Source organism: Anopheles cruzii, chromosome X (genome assembly GCF_943734635.1).
Source record: "Anopheles cruzii chromosome X, idAnoCruzAS_RS32_06, whole genome shotgun sequence".
Classification (NCBI taxonomy): Eukaryota; Metazoa; Arthropoda; class Insecta; order Diptera; family Culicidae; genus Anopheles; species Anopheles cruzii.
In genome coordinates this window covers 4,011,622-4,028,967 of record NC_069143.1, presented here as the reverse complement: position 1 = coordinate 4,028,967, position 17,346 = coordinate 4,011,622, and the positions used below count along the sequence as shown (strand labels likewise).

At 51.4% G+C, this 17,346-nt stretch overlaps 2 protein-coding genes across 2 annotated transcripts; one reads left to right on the top strand and one right to left on the bottom strand.

Annotated features, from left to right (window-relative positions):
* Positions 1-1,426: 1,426 nt before the first annotated feature.
* Positions 1,427-4,057, top strand: LOC128277757 (cation-independent mannose-6-phosphate receptor). Its single transcript, XM_053016271.1, has 2 exons — positions 1,427-1,573; positions 2,084-4,057. Exons 1-2 carry the CDS (start codon positions 1,427-1,429, stop codon positions 4,055-4,057), a joined length of 2,121 nt encoding a protein of 706 aa, XP_052872231.1.
* A 382-nt stretch (positions 4,058-4,439) lies between these two features.
* Positions 4,440-15,850, bottom strand: LOC128277747 (uncharacterized). Its single transcript, XM_053016258.1, has 7 exons — positions 14,619-15,850; positions 12,962-14,546; positions 12,276-12,860; positions 8,305-8,347; positions 7,111-8,188; positions 5,552-7,037; positions 4,440-5,462 (listed from the first exon to the last, which is right to left on the bottom strand). Exons 1-7 carry the CDS (start codon positions 15,848-15,850, stop codon positions 4,962-4,964), a joined length of 6,510 nt encoding a protein of 2,169 aa, XP_052872218.1. The 3' UTR covers positions 4,440-4,961.
* Positions 15,851-17,346: the final 1,496 nt, after the last annotated feature.

Here is a 17,346-nt window from a genome sequence, read left to right as displayed (position 1 = left end):
GAAAAGATGCGTCATGGTAAACAAAACCCCCAATTTGATTATTGGAAGTTATTCAACGAACCGCCTAACGGAGTGAAAATAAGCATGCCTTGGTCGTAGTAGACCGTTAAGTCTCGCATAGCCTGCCCTATCGCCGAGGTAATCTCTGGTCGGCGTTTAAAGAGTACATTGAGGGCGAGCAAAGGAAGACGCTTACGGTACTACTATCGATCGTTGCCCGAGCAGCGGACCCGCGGTCCGAGTAGCTGGTAGCGAAATTGGGTCAATTCATGCGTTACTTATTGAAAGAAGCACACTATCGGGCGCGCGCGGGCTCACGATTAGCATCCGGCAATGTGTACCACAGCGATGACACAGCGTGGCAGGGCGGAATTTCTTTGTGCGCGCGCCTGCGCGCCCTGCCGGGGCTCGAGTTGCAATAATGCGCTGTCACCACCGCTCGGCATGATATAGGATCGAAAATACAATTGTAAACATATTTAGCAGCGCGCTGTTTGGTTCGCGACGGCGCCCTCGCCCAAGGGCCGCTAAGCAGGCGTTGGACTCTTTCTGGCTACGGCCGACAGGCATGATGCGATAAGAAGCGATTCGTCGGTGTACGCCGCGTGCAGGTGTATAGTCGGGGTTGGGGTTCTGCGCACATTGCGAGATATACACCACTGTGTTTACCTTCACCCCAGCCAGCTGACTGCCGTGAGTCACAAGCATTTTCTTTATTCCGCCGCTGTGCACCGAGCCGAGCGTCGGTGGAAACGACGAAGGACATTCCGCACGCACTCTCGGAACGAGGACGGCCATCCGTTTCTTGTGGGGTTCGCATGTGTATCGCATCGGTTTACCGATCTCCGATTTCCGATTCTTGCGTGTTTCAATCGACAGTTTTATAATCGTCTGAACAGTGTAAACGTGTACTGTGGAGTGTAGCCCAAAAAACACCGGTTCCAAACTCGTGCTCTGGTTACGCAGTTGGCACAGCACTGGACTTGCAGCATACAAAAAGAAAATACAAACAAACCGTTGACCGACCGCTCAGAATAGCTGTGGAGCTAAAGAAAAAGGAACACATTCAAATCGCACCCCTTTTCGCGTTTGCGATACGCTGGTAGTGTGCTGTGTGCTGTGCGGCCTGTATCTTATTTTCGTAGTATTGCGTCGTACCGATATTGACAGGTGGGCGCGCATTTCACCTGCTTCGAGGCTGGCTCGATTTCACGGTGTTCCGGTGCTCCGATAAGTGGAAGATAGCGAACCCCTCTATTCCCCGGCGGTGGAATCCCGTTGGTAGGTGGCGATAGTGGACCGCGAACTGGACTGTCACCTGCAAACCTTGGTGGTCTTGGTGGACATGTGTGTCAGCAACTGCTTGCACGACAGGCATCACTCTGCCTAGCTTAGTAGACTAGAAAACCTGATGATCCGACCCATGATGATGGAGAACAACGTGAGCGAGGGCGGAAGAAAATGGAAGATGATGGCACGCGTCGCCACTCTAGTAACGGCCCTGCTGCTGCTAGAATTGCTGACAGTCTCAGTGCCGACCGCGGGCTCAGTACCGGTCGGTTCTTCGAAGTTGGTAGGTAATTTGGAAGTACACCTTTATGCTTTGGTTTAGTCTTCAGTACTTGTGTTAACAACATGAATCAAAATTTTGAAGGAAATTTTCAATATGTTTAATTCAATGATTGTTAAAATGGCTCTTAGATGGCGTATAAGGCCGGGAAGTTTTAAATACATATCTCTGAATGGCAGACGTAGAACCGTTGATTGCAGAACAGTTACACTCGCCTGTGACGGTTTGATAATTTTCAAATCATTTCATTTGCATATAATATGATGGATATAGCGTCGTGGACATGTGTGACGACACAAGAGGCGAAGGCTACACAAATAAAATACTCCAACTCAATGGTCAGGTTCGAAATGCTGACCGGGAATCGGAAGGCCGTCTCCCAGGCAGTTGTCCGTGTTGAGCGCACGTCCATCCGATTGTCTCAAAACGCGTCCTCGTGAAGCCAAAAGCATTTTGAGTCAAAAATGAGACATAAATTAATTATGGTTCTTGCGTTCTTCTTTCGACCCCCAGCTCGTGAACGGTACCGACTGCACGCTCGTCGAGCCGATGTACAACGTGACGTTCGACTTTCACGATCTCAGCTCTGACCTCAGCCATCATGTGATTTCGGACCGAAACGAACGCTTTGTGTTCAACGTGTGTGGTGAGCGCCGGCCTTCTGCCTACCTGATCCGTCCAACTGGCAATACGACACTCGGTGACACGGCCGATTTGCGGCTTGAGGACGGTCGATTGCAGTTCAGCTTCGTCGGTGATCCGTGCGGGGCAAGCGGGCAACGCTACTCGCTGGACCTCATCCTGCTGTGCAGTTACGACCGCGCTAGCTCCGAACTGAGCGTCATCCCGTACTCATCGGACCAGTGTCGTTACTTCATCTTCTGGACCACGCCGCATGCCTGCCTGCCGTTGCCGAAAGAGTTACGCGACGCGCACTGCACCGCGACGGACACCGCAACCGGGCATACCTACAACCTCAGTCCACTGGCCAACGTTAACCATCTGGTAGCGGATGGACGCGGATCAGACTTCCTGGTCGCCGCCTGTCGGCCCGTCCACTACGGTCACCTGGCCATGTGTCCGCCGGGCAGCGGGGTTTGCTTTGTGAACGCCACCGAACCGGACATTCGGCAACGGTACCGTGACTATGGCCAGATGGTGGCCAACCCGGTGCTGAAGGACGGCCAGCTCGTGATGGAGCTACGTTCGGCCACCCAACAGTGTGGCGATTCACGGATTGTCTTCGAGTGTGGAGTCGAACTGGGCAACGAGGGTCCACAGTACGTTGGCAAGAAGGGCTGCACTTACCAGTTCCGGTGGTCCACGTCACTGGCGTGCGCCCGCAGTCAACGCCCGTGCTCGGTGTCTAATCCGACCTCCGGTACCGTGCACGATTTGGGATCGCTGGCTGAACGAGTGTATGTCCTGGCGGAAGCTAATCGCACGTATGAAGTGGCCGTTTGCCGTATGCCACAGACCGCCACGTGGTGTCCTTCCGGTTCCGGTGCGTGTGAGGTCTCCGGGGCACAGTCGGTCAGTTTCGGAGCAGTCAACGATGAGCTACAGTTTGGCACGACGGGAGCACCGTACTTGCTGTACCGATCGGGTGCCATGTGCCGCGGTGATCAGCGTTGGACGACGAAGCTCGAGTTTATCTGTGAAACGGATTCAACTGAGCCCGACGGTGGTATGGTGGCGCCGCGTGTCGTCGAGAGCGGCGAGGCGGCCAACTGTCAGATGGTGGTGCAGTTTGAAACCGTGCTCGTGTGTGAACCGGCGATGAAATGTTTGGCGTTTAATCGCACCACCGACGAGTACATCGACCTGACACCGCTCGCCAACTCCGTCGCCAACTACGAGGCACGGTTGGGCTCCACGGTAAACGCTTCCACCGCCGCCGTCGCCGCTCACCGTAAGTACTTTCTCAACGTTTGCCGGCCACTTGTGCCTCAGTACGGGCTGAGCTGCCGAGGAGGAGCGTCAGCCTGCGAGGCCATCTTTGACGGAACGACGTTCCGCAACGAGACGACTCTCGGTTTTCCCGACATTTCGCTCATGGTGGCTGACGATGCGGTGCTGATGCGGTATCTGCGAGGCGATCGTTGCACCAACGACCCACACACCAACTCGTCGTCGACCGTTGCGTTCCGGTGCTCGCCGAAAGCCGGTTTTGGCCAGCCGGAGCTGCGCGAAATTGAGCCCGATTGTCACTATCGGTTCGATTGGGACACGGCTATTGTTTGTCCTCCCACGACCGCCATCCGGTTCGAGAAGAGCAACTGTAGCTTTACGAACGACGCAACCGGCGGTTGTTTGTCGCTGAAGGAGGCCCTCGAAAGTGATACCGCGAATAATTCCCTCTACCTGGACGCATTCTGTAGCGGCCAGCACGATGGGTTCGGTGCGTGGCTCGATTATAGCTTGGGTGCGTTGCGCCTTAGCACGTCCGCTGCACTCGCCGTGGGTTCGACCAGCGGTAAGTCATAGAAACGCCCGTTTGTGGACAGGTATCATACTATCTTATCAACGTTCACTTTCTTCGCTTCTTTCTGGGCATGTTTTTCGTCCATCAACAACAGCGACCATAAACTACAACCTCACACTGCTGTGTCGAGACGAACGTGCGCTTCAATCAATTACGGTAAGTGTTTGATTTGTTTCCTATAGCCTAATCCGCATCTTACCGCCGGCCTCTCATTGAAACTTGGGCAAACAAACCTGAAATGGGATTTGAGGATCCCTAAACGCCCAACGATAAAAGGACAAATTCCACAAAACGATAAACATAAACATCGCTCGCTCGAATGGAAATATTCCTAATTTTGAGATTACAGGGTTTAGGTAAGCAATGCAACTACTAACGTGAATTGATAAATGTGTAGTTTATTTAAAAAAACCATATCTTTTGAATGATACGTCTCATTCACACCGCTATGGCCAAATCGTTCTTACAGTATACATTATTTCTATGTTGACTAAGTTTACACTAAGACTTCGGGTCGGAATGCAAGTATGATTATAGTTTAATTACTATTTCGTTTTAAAACGAAAACGCACACCGCACACATCGGTCGGGGGAGACGCGAGTGTAGTTGATGCCAGTGTTATAGGCCAGTTTTGATTGATGTTTGCTTTTGAGTATCGATCTGTCGTAGAAAGCTAGCAGTGGTCAATCTTAAAAAAAGCCTTAAAAAGGCTAACCACAGTCCACCGACAGGCGATTTGGAAATTCACCATTTTGGTTTCGTTTTTGTTTCGCATTGTTTCCTTGTTTGTCGGTTGACCCGTTGTTTGCTATTCGAATGTTCATCCCAAAATCTCTTCCGTGATTGTGCGAGAGGAGCAACGTACAATTCGTCCAGCCCCCGGCAAAACCACACACACAGAGCTCCTACAGCAATCCATTGCTAATCGTGAAAGGTTGTTTGATGGTTCCGTTTTGTACCGATGCTTCCTCGGAGATCGCCATATGCTCGATGGGGAGCTGCGGCTCCGCGACTTTATTGTTTTCCGGTTCGGTTTGAGCCATTTCTAAGTCCCCCGTCATCTTTAGCTTCCCGGTCGAGGCCATTTGCAGGTTTTGATCCAGATTGTGTCGCCGGCCATCTGCTGCATTCTTGGGAGGGCGCGGCATGGCATAGGTTAGCTTTTGCCAGAACCAGGTGTCACCCCACTGTAGGTAGGTGGTCGATCGGAGAAACGCGCGCAGATCTGCATCCAGCTCGTCGATGTTGCCGATGTCCTCGTAAATAATGGCGATCACGCGATTACGCTGCTCAGACACCGACTGCAAGTACGCGGTGCGGAACTCCATCTTGCCCCAGACTGACTTTAAGTAATTCTGCGACAGCACGATAATCGTTCGGCGGGAGTCTTCTACTGCTTTTGTAATCTGGAGTGTGAAAAAGAAATGGTTTGATAAGGAATGCTACTTTGTTTCACTCCTGGCAGCACTGGCAAGGGTGGACACAACCATCGTACCTGCGTTGAGATCATTTCGCCGGGCGTAAAATCTCGCACGTGCCAACAGAGCCGGAAGCGAGGGGGATGTTGCTCCAGGCGCGGAACCAGATGGTCGGCAATGAACGATTCGTCGACGTGAGAGTACGATACAAACGCATCGTACAGCTTGCCGGCATCGCGCTCTTCACCGTCGTCCGTTAGCCAGTGGAAGATATTGTGCGTGAAGAGCCACACCTTCACTTCGAGCCGGTAGCGATGGTAAAGCAGTGTGAGCAGCGCAGCTACCGACGCAACGATGGCGAGTGTAACACAGCTAAAGATCAGTCGTCTGGTTCTTGCAGCACAAACCGTCTCCGTGGTGGTCGTTTCGAGTGGAGCACCATCGGCACAGTGAAGTGTGGCGAAGTCATTTATACGCTTCCGTTGCGTGTGGGCGAACGACACAAACTGGGGCGCATCGCAACTGCAGCTCCAAGCGTTTCGCGACAACCGGAGGCTTACAACACGACCCAGTGCACTCAGAACGGGCTCCTCGAGCTGCGTGAGAACGTTTCCGCTCAGATCGAGCGTTTCCAGCTGCGTCGGTAGACTAGAAGCTTCCACCACGGCAATGTGATTGTCGGATGCGTACAGCCGGTGAACGTGGCGCCATCCGCTCTCGTTTACTCCTTCCACCGGCAGGTTGGGTTCCCGCAATTCCGAGAGGGCATTTCGCTCCAGGTGCAACTCAATGAAGCTGGAGTTTAGGATGGCGTGCGGTGTTGGTAACAAGGGCACCTGGGTGAGATTGCGTTGTGCGCAATCGATGATGGCGTAACGATCTTCGGGCCTGGTGTAGCAACTGCAACTCACCGGGCAGTCCTTTTCGGGCGCCTCACACAGCAGGTCCATGGGGCTAACGTCTCTGACGGGTGTGTTGTGCAGCCGTTCGGGTGTGGCACACCGCAACTCATCCGTCACGAAGCGCACTTCCTCCGTTACCACCTGGACGTAGCGTATGAACGCATGAACCTGGCAGTCACACTGCAATGGATTATCGTTCAGGAGCACGCGCCTGGGCAACGATCGTGCGCTTGATGTGCGGTGTTTGGAGAAGTCAACCGTGTGCAGTTTGTTTCCTCGCAGATCTAGCTCCTGCAGTTTTTTCGAGCTGAAGACAAAGTCTCCGAAGTCGATGGTCGTAACATTGTTTCGAGCTAAGTTGAGTCGCTCGAGCAGCGGCATAAAGTCGGCAAACGTGGCAAACACCGTGCGAAGAGCGTTATGCGAAAGGTCGAGGTGTGTCAGTTTTTTTATGGTATCGAACGGAGTACGGTGTATGAGCAGTGCCTTTCCGTCCACATAGGCGATACTTTTATCGCCCTCGTAGAAGGACAGGTTGTTGTGGCTCAGGGAGAGCATCCGTAACACGCTCTGTTCGCGGAATGCGTACAGATCGATCACCCGTAATCGGTTGTGGCTCATGTGCAACTCTTCCAATGCCGAGAGCGACGCAAATACGTTTCTAAAAGCAGCATAAAAACAGGGGAAAATGTATACGATTTTTAAACATTTATTCTTCGTCATGTTTCACTTACTTATTGATGGTCTCCAGTTGGTTGTCGGTTAAGTCGAGCACCCTAAGTTGCGTCGTATTTCGCAACAACGCATCGGGCAGCTCGCCGGACAGTGCGTTGCGCGATAACCGCAGCTCCTGCAGCCCCGCCTGACGTTGCAGTAGGTTCGGCGGAAGCGCTGCGAGACGGTTTCCGGACAAATCGAGCGCAGTAAGCGCAGTGGTCGCAAGGAAAAGCGTAGCCGGAAGCGTTGTTAGTTGATTGTTTGCGAGTGATATGCTCCTAAGTTGGGTTTGGTCCTGCAACAGCCCGTCGGGCAGCTCCGTGATCCGATTGTAGTGCAGCTGAACCGTTTCGAGGTGTGTCAACCCACCAAACAAATCCGTTGGCAGAACGGTGAGCTCGTTACCGCTGACGTCGATGGTTTTCAGTCGCGGTGAACCGCTCAGCGACTGCAACCGCTGAAGACGATTGCCAAACATGTTCAGTGTCTCAAGATTAGCTAGATCTTGAAGTAGACCGTCCGGCAACGATTGCAGTGTCGTATGGGTGAGCTCCAGAACACTCAGCTGGGTGAGGTTCGTCAGCAGGGTCGCCGGAACATCGTAATGATATTCGCGCAAATCGAGCCAGCTTAGCAGTGGCACATGGCGAAAGAGATCATCATCGGGAATGGGCTGGGCGGTAGCGCTCTTCAGTGAAATCGTGTGTAAGGCGGGCAACTCGTCGAACAGGACCGCGGTAAGTGGTGCACTGTGGGCGTTGTACCCGTTGCCGACGAAGAAGAGCTTTTCGAGTTTTTCCATCGCGCCGGGACCGAAGAATTGCAGTGTGGCAGCCAGCGAGCGGTTCGATGGTATTGCGCAGTTCGAGTACGTCAGCTGAAGGAAGCTGCTGTTCTCAGACGCTGTCAGAGGCGGAATGCTCTCGAAATCGTTAGCATTGTTCTTCGAACAGTGCACTTTCACGTGCGAGATGCTGTAGTCAATATCGAGCTGGAAGCTTGGGCACCGAATTTGTTGCTTTTCGCTTCCTCCGTGTACCTGTGGGCAGCTACATTTCGCGGGACACTCGAGGCTGCCGGCGGTCAGCTGCACTACTAACGACACGATCAGAAAGCAAAACGCGTATGACATGATGCGAGCTGCTTAGCACTTTGGTTTGTTCGCTTTGGTGCTTTCAGCATTCGTGTCAATACCTAACAGTGAGCATTACCTTCTCCGCTCGACACCGAAATAGGCAAGCCTTGCTGAATGACCTGGAATGAAGTAACATTCGTTGTATTTAGACGTTTCTTAACATTTATAATTTGTAACAATCATTATACTAATTAACTTAAATTTATTCGCGATTGAGGTGGAGCGACAGCAGCGATAACGATGCAACCACTATTTATAGATCGCAGGCTGGTGGAGGCGAGGACCACCAAACAATGTTCTTCTGTTTGAAAAGGCAAATATTGGGCAACGTTACTCGAGCCATCCATCAGAGTTTAAAATTTTAGTCTTAGATGCTTAGAAGCAGGCTGTTTAGTCAAAAAATACTCATTCAACCGGAGCCAACAACAAATAACAGGTCGTTCTTTTTGTGGAATGTTTTAGGAAAAAGGGCGGTATGTTTTACTACGTGCTGAAACGCCAATACACACACTATGACTGCAAACGGGTTAACTGCGGTTTTTAATGTTGCGATATACGTTGTAGCGAGTTGTGTTGTACATTATCTGCTAGATTGAGCTGTTGACAATCATCCGTTCCCATACTGAAATGGGTTTGCGCGGCTACCGCCTCATGGAGTTGGCTTTGCCAGTTGGAATTGATTTCTGCCACGCGATGTTGGAGATAAAATGACTGAGAATTGGTTGTCGACTACAGGCAGCATCTTTTACGACACCCGGGATGAGTTGTTTTCAGTCCGCTCGGGGCCGGGGCCAAGTAGACGGGTTAGAGTCGAATGCGTTTCTTTTATTAATCTTATCCCAAACCGAAGTCACGCGAAGGGCAAGTTTGCTTTACTGTATGCATATTATCAGTACGTGCTGTTAACTGCGTGATCGCGTTAGCTGCCACGTTCGTGCTGTGTTTTGCAAATCGTAGTAGCCTATCTCTCATCATGACCATCGGGTCGAACAAAGCTTTCTATTCCCGCTCCGAAAGTACAACACAATCCGCTGTTGCTCTTGCACAACCGCCGCGTACTGCGTTATTAATCGACGAATCTCTTGTTTGTTTCAGCGCTTACCTTCCTTTTTTTTGTAATAACTCTCCAAAAATTCGTCACTCCGACTTCGATTTATGGTGGTTTCGCGGCGATCTCTGACGTCGGTATGCACAACCTGTTGTTCGCCCAGTAATACCTTCTGCGAAAGAAACGCGGGTTTTCCCGTATCGATCGTAGCCGCTACCAGTCAAGGGGGAGGCGAACACAATCAAGTCACAATGAACCAACAACGCTCTCCACTCTCACGCGCACATACATCATAATCCGTTCAGCACACTTTGGAGTGAGTGACACAGCGCCAAGTAGTAGCAACGCACAAAAACCTGTCCTGCAGCAGCAGGCAATGGTCACTTGGTTGGTTGAGACACTTATTGATAGATGGGATGATCGAAGTCTACTGTGCGGTTGACGACGACGATGAAGTTCCGGGACGTCGCTCGATCGGGTCGCGATCGCAGCATGAAACTGTGGTAGTGTTGTGATGCTCGGGCGTACCGATCAACGCACACCGAGCGGAGATGGCTTTGGGCTGGAGAGCACGCACGTCTAGACCGCCCGTTTCGCTGTACGGCTGATGCTCTACTGCTTGGTGGCTGCGTTGTCCGTCGGCCAGTCACCGAGAGCGATCGATGAACGGCGCTACCCGGGCACCGATTGGCGTCGTCGATTTTTCTGAAATTCCCACTGCGACCAGATTTCCCGACATAGGGAATTTGATTTTTTCGGTTTTCGTTGCTAATCGTTAGGCTGGTTCAAGTTTCGACTGTACTTTCTGGTTTTGGATCGGTTTTGGTTTGTGAAATTCACTCTCTCTCTCTTTCGGTATTATCTCTCTCTTCTCTCTGCAACGGAATGGTTATACATAATGCAAAACACTATTCGCCGCGCCGCGACCTTTCCAGTCAAAAACAGGGTTATTGAGTTCCTTCCAATGCTTGCCGCATTCCTACCCGTGTGCTGCTTACCCTTAAGCTCCTGGAAAACATGCTCCTAGCATAATAATTTTGGGCCGCATTAATTGTGTACCCGCCGGTGACGGTTTGCTTGAAAAGCAGGAAATCCCGACCGCAGTTGGTCCCCGGTTTTCAGTAGGTCGATTTTCTCAGGGTTACATTCACCGTCGTCTAGGTGACCAATATAAAAACAATTAAGGCTAGCTTGGTGGTCGATGACACACGTTACACCGGTGTTGCTAGGGGACGGCAGTAGAAGAAATGTAAAAATTTCATTCCATTTGTTGATGCTTCCGGGGCGCATTTGGCCACCTAATATAGTTTAAGGTATTTTTATATAAAACATGAAGCTTGAGAAATAAAAAAAAGCACGGTAGAATCAGGCGCAAAAGATTCTAGAACGAATTCGTAAATGAAGCTTATCCATAGTATTAGTTGACCCATGTTTGGGGGGAACCAGACTTGGCGGATATTTATACACCAGCGGACACAACGCAATTATCAAACAGTCCGCCTCTTTTTATGCTACGCTCCACCGACAGAGAAAGATAAAGATGTGGCTTGTTTATTCAGCCAAACAATTTTTTGCCATACCGTCCGCCGAACATCACGCTGCGAGCCTTGGAACACGTCTTTTTAGAACCGGTTTACCAATTTAGCGAAGCCATTAATCGGAACCCGAAAGTATTGCTGGAAACATCACTTTCGTACGGTTTTCAAAACTGCTAATCCCTGTGAAGAACAAAATGCACTATAAAATCCGTAACAGCTAGCTAAAGTAGGTTGATATACATTTTAATTTTATCTTCAAATATTTTACGCTTGGATTTAAAAAAACATATGTACTATGCTATCATTTGTGTCTTGAGTTGAGTCTTTCGTGTAAAATTTCTCTAAATGTAACGTACATTATTTCTCTCTCTCTGGGCCTGGACAAAGTCATGTTTATTGGAACACATACCTCATCTGCAGAAATGAGTGCGTACATTCGGTCCGCAGTGCCCTCCATCTCCTTCATGAGGAGCACATTGCTCTTGGTTTGTTTAATGTTGCCAATCTATGGTTATGCAAGTAACGCGTCTGATTGTCTGATTTGCTGATCCAGCACATTTGGGGCACATTGTACGTTGGTGTGAGGTTCAATGTTGGCTTTCTAATCTTTCTATCGCGCTAGAACCATTTTGTAAAACGTATCGTTGGGTTTTCCTATGAATTGTTCTTCATTCTTAGCCGTCCGATGAAAGAGACCCTTTCGCTGCTTGATGCCTCTCACAGTGAATGCAGAAATTAGCGTGTAGCATATGTGAGATTAGTAAAATGTTTCAAATGATAACTAGGGTATCACCAGTATTGTGGAAAATTCGTCTTGTCCGCTCATTCGGAACATTTGGTTGCATGCTGTAACTTAAGTACTCTGTTCGTGAGAAGAAGAAGAACCTACCCCCCTAAGAGTGGTTAGCGCGTGTCGCAAATAACACTAGGACACTCCGTTTTCACTTTTTCTGCTTTGGAAACTGTCTGCCTTGGTTGGTGGTGTGGTTCGAGATTCGCGTTCGTTTACTTACTAAAAATTACATTGACTAACTGGATTCTTTGACTCTGGTCTTATCGGCTAAAATCGATCAAAAGACACATTCCTCAATCGAGTAGGAAGCGGGAGGGGGATGAGCAAAAGATGGCCGAATTCGGTGGCCGACTAAATGCTAGCTAGTCGTTATTTAAATTATCAAAATATACATCTCTCGCTAGGCTAGCAACACAACCCGCCGCCCGCGTACGTTATCGTCGCCCGAATCGGCTTTCTGGTCCTCTTACCTCTTCTACTATTACCACTCATTTATCCACTCACTCCGTTTCCTCTGTCTTATTGCAAATATTGAGCGCGGTACTAATGGTAGCCAATGCTATCGCTAACACCTCAAATCTCCTTCTAATCAGTCTGTAGGAAGTTAGGATCATGTCTAGTTTCAATTGGTTTCAAACGTCACTCTGCTTCGCGTTTGTGTTGATTACGAAGGCACCATTGATGTGCCCGTTGCCGGCACCGACCGGATACACCAGCTGCCGACGGTGACCACCGTTGGCCGTGGAGAATGGTGGCAGTGGTGTAGCTGTGGCGGTTTTCTCGTGGCTAACGGTGAACGGTGATGAGGTGACAGTTGGTGGGGTACTCGGTGAGCATACCGATTCGAGCGGTGGCTCGGTCACCGTAACCGACGTGGCCGACACTACCGCGGGTTTGATGAGCTCCAGCTTATCGTCGAGCGAACTTTGTAGCTGCTTCATGAACAGTCCACCCAGCTTCCGTCCGTCCCGCACCATGTGCGCGGGGTGGGGCATCGCGTAGCGCACCTTGTCCCAGAACCACGGATCGCCCCACCTCACGTAGGTGTTCGTCTTGAGGTAGGCCCGTAGCTCTGGCTCGAGCTCGTCGATGCTGCCGATGTTGTCGTAGATGATGATGATCACTCGGTTGCGCTTTTCGGTCAGCGATTGTAGGTGCGCGGTGCGAAATTCGAGCTGACCCCACAGCGAGGTGAGAAAGTTGCTCGACAGTACGATGATGGTGCGGCGAGACTTTTCCACCGAGCTCGATATCTGTGTGTCAAAAGGATGCAACCGAAGGATGGGATGGTAAAGTATGGGCATCGGAGGGTGGGGCATCGGAAACCACAAGAGACCTCGCGGCCGTCGCTTACCTGGGATGCAATCATCTCGCCCGGAATCCAGTCACGCATGTGCCAGCAGATCTTGAAGTTCATCGGGTGCCGCTCGAGCGTCGGCACCAGGTGCTCGGTGATGAAGCTTTCGTCCTTGTGCGAGTACGAAATGAATGCATCGTACTGCTTCTCGCAGTCCGCCTCTTCATCGGCACCAAGCCACATGCAGAGACCGTGCTTGAACAGCCACACCTTCAGCTCCAGATGGTAGCTGTAGTACAGGAACGAAAGCAGCGCCACCAAACACGCCACAATGGACACGGCAACGCAGACCAGCACCACAACGGTGTACGTTTCCGCCGTGCACAGATCGCTGATCGTGGTCACGTCAAAGTGGCGCCCGTCGGCGCACTGTAACCGGGCAAAGTCTTCGATGTGCTTCTGGTTGGCGTGCGCGAACGTCAACAACGGTGCCGTCTCGCAGTCGCAAACCCATTCGTTTTGCGCCAGCCGCAGGCTGGTGGGCGGTTCCTCGCCACTGTCTCCGCTGAGCCACCCGATGGTGGGTGCGTCGAGTTTGGTGAGCCGATTGCGTGTTAGATCCAGCACGCGCAACCCTTTGGGCAGCTGTTCCACCGAGATGTCGGTGATGGAGTTGTTGGCAGCGTACAGCTGCTGCACCTCGCTCCAACCGCGCGCAACATTCGGCAACGGCAGGGCCGTGATGTTGTTGTTTTCCACGTGCAGCTCGATGAAACGGTAGCCGAAGGAGCTCGGCACGGGCAGCTCGGGTAGCTGCACTAGCGCTTGCCCGTTACACTTCATCACGACACCGAAATCGGCCGGCCGTATGAAGCACTTGCAGCTGTCCGGGCAGTGACGGATCTCGGTCGACGGGGGATCCAACTCGCACAGCAGCTCCCGCAGCGGGATGTCCCGGATCAGTATACCGTGCAGCTGTTCGGGCCCGTGGCAGCTAAGTTCGTCGGCCACCAGCTCTAGGCGCTCGTAAACGTCGGCGCTCAGCTTGCGCTGCACGTACCGGGCAAAGGGATACACTATGCAGTTACAGTTGAGCGGGTTATCGTTCAGCAAGATTCGAGCCTGCGCCTTCCTGCGCCGTACGCCAGCGTCATCTTCGCCCGCGGCGGGCGGCGGGTCAGTCTCCAGCTGCACCAGTCGCTCCAGGTCGGCTAGGTTAATCTCAAAGATGTGATTGTGCCGCAAATCGACCACCACCTGCTGGGCCAGGAACTGCAGGTTGGCCACGGTCAGACTCGTGATGTTGTTCCAGCTGAGGTTCAACCGTTCCAGGCTGTGCATGTTCACGAGCAGGTCGCGGAACACCGTCGATAGGGCGTTGTGCGATAGGTCCAGCTCTTGCAAGCGGTGCAGATACTGGAACGGGGTGCCATTCCTGACGAACAGCCCGAGCTCGCCGCTCGCCTCAGCTTCCGCTTCCGCGACGCTGATCGTGTTGAACGGGTCGAAGGTAAGCTGATTGTTCTGCAAGTGCAGCGTTCGCAGGTTGGTCGTGCGCTGGAATGCCTGCAAATCGATGTGGTGCAGCTGGTTGTGGGCAAGGTACAGCTCGTCCAGCTTCGTGACGGACCGTAGGAAGCCACTGGAAAACAGAAGATAGAAGATTAGTGTGGGGCGTCACCGTCAACAGTTGCAAGGCCTGTTGCATACTTACGCCGATAGTTGTTCGATTTGATTGTGAGTCAAGTGTAGCGCTTGCAGTTCCAGTGTGTTCTGCAGCAAGCCATCCGGTAGGCTTGTCAGCTGGTTGGACTGCAAGTACAGCACTTGCAGGGAGCGCTGATCGTACAGGAGGTTCCCCGGCAGATCTCGCAGACGATTCGACGCCAGATTGATCTCCGTAATGTTCGGCGAGCCCTTGAACATCGTCCCGGGGAGGCTCGTCAGTCCGTTCTGCTCCAGTATTACCTGCTTCAGTGCCGGTAGATTCTGGAACAAATCGAGCGGCACCGTTGCCAGCTCCGCCTGCTGGAATGCTAGTTTTATTTTCTGAAGCTCCCGATTCGCCCGAAACAGTCCTTCGGGAAGGGCGCGAAATCGGTTGTAACCGAGGGCGATCTCCGTTAGACGGGGCAGAACACTGAACGTATCACCGGCAACGTTTTCCAGCTTGTTGGCCGATAGATCGAGGCGCTCGAGTCGCGGCACGCCCTCGAACGTGTGTCGGTTGATGCTGCGCAGCTCATTGTGCCACAGGCTGAGCAGGCGCAAATTGGACAGGTTCCGCAGGAGCCGGGGTTGCAAATCCTCCAAACCGTTAAAGTTGAGCTCGAGGATCCGTAGCTTCGGCAGACGGTCGAACACCGTCGGTGGAAGGTTGAGCACATTGTCGCGCATATCGAGCCACGTGAGGTTCGGCAGATGCTCAAACAGGTGCGGCTGGATGTCTTGCAGCTTCCCGTTGCTGATCGCCAACCGATCCAAACTGTCGAGACCCTTAAAGTGGTGCGGCACCAGCGCTGCACTATGCTCGTTGTGAGCGTTGTTCTTCAGCCAGAGCAGCTTCACCTGCGACGTACCCAAAAACTCCACAAACTGCAGTATGGAAAGGTCGCCGCTCGGCAGCGGACAGTCGTCGATGGTCAATCGCTTCGTGTCTCCGATCGCCAACTGCGGAATCTGGGCGAAGTCGTGCACTTGATTCCGGCGGCACTTGACCTCCGCGTACTGGTGCGGCTCTATCCGCAGCTGTACCGTCGGGTCCACGCTGGGGCAGTCAATTTCACTCTCCGAGCCCGTGTACGACTTGCACGAACAGTTGCGTATATCGGCCGGGCAAATGCCGAACCCATCGAAACCGATGCCTCGGTAGTTCGACAGGAGGCCGTACGTGGCCGGTGCCACGGATACGAGCACAAGGAGCGTCAAGGGCGTTATCGGGATCATCCTGTCTTTGGTTTAGTCTCTTTCTCGCTGCCTCTCTCGCTCTCTCTTTCTTTTCCTTTTAGCTGTATCTGCAGTCGACGCTGACCCGGTGTATACCTGTTGCACAAAGAACACTACCGCAGCTGTCCGACGGTGTTGCTTGTACCTATAACGGTACAATCAAATTGAGTATGAAATGATTGTGCTCAAAGGATACTGAAAGGAAACAAAAAGCCTGCAATGCCTGCAATCGACGTGTCACAGTATTTTAAACAACGGAAAAAATCAAGTATCGTGTAGTGATTGAATTTTTATTTTTGGGAGGTTTGAAAGCAAGGCAAATTTATGGACGAATATTGAAAGAGTACTAGGACTTCAATTAAGGGGTTAAAGGGGGGTTTCTAAATTAAAACGTGGTCGTAGTAGCCTTCAAGACGATCCACGTCAAAAACGTAAAAAACAGACACAACACCTGAATTCGTAGAATAAATACAGGATGCTGTATTGGAAAGCTGTCGAATCACTGAAAGAGTAGTCACTGAAAGTATAAGGCCTAGCCATCTCATTGAACAGTATAACCAGTATTTTGACTGAAGCTTTTGGGTTCCTGAAAGCGGTTTGCAAAATAGGTACCGCATTCGTTAAAAACGCATTCGAATGCATCTTTCTTGACAACATTTAAAGCGTTTTCGATAGGATTAAGTGGATTTTATGCATCGAATCATCACTATGGATGAGACCGCCGGGGTCTATCGCCATAATCCTGAATCGAAACAAGAGGCTAAGGAGTGGTGTGAACCTTGTTCTTCGGCTCCGAAACGAGTTCGTGTCCAGAAATCGCCCATAAAGGTGTTTGTCAGTTTCATCAGTTTGTGGGATGCGAATGAACTGCAAACTTCAGGATGTTCAGGAAGGCCATACTGAATAATAGGGTGTATTTCAAACCGTGAAAATGTGTTTTTCTTGACGAGGCTACGAACTTATAGATCAGTCCACGCATGTTGATACCTGGTATGATCCCTGGTATTTTTGGTGCAGTATCTATACAATCCCTATAGCCCTTATTTGCCGTCTTCAGTCCATGACGTCATGAAATTTTCGCTTTTGTCGTTGGAAAACGGGCAACGGTTCATAAAATAAACCAGCGCTTTGTGTGCGCTAGGTTTTAAACTAAAAACTGCTCCCTGCTTTCGTCAATGCTTTCGCAGTTCGTCGCTTCTCACATTCGCAGTGACACCACGCAGCTGTGATTAGGTAACGAGCGAGCGAACTGTGAAAAAATTGTGCGAAGCTTTAAAGCTTGTTTCGCAGCAGTGTTGTGGTCATTCCAAAAACGGTTACGGCAGTGACTCGGAGCATCTTTTTTGAATTCTTTTTTTTAAAGCCCAACACCCGTAACGGTTACGATATCCCCCCACCCGTCCCCAACGGCGCCAATTGAAAATGACACAGGGGCGGGAGGGATCGAAAGTAAGTTGGCCTTTTTCCTTCCCAGGGCCAGAGCGGCGGGACCCAGT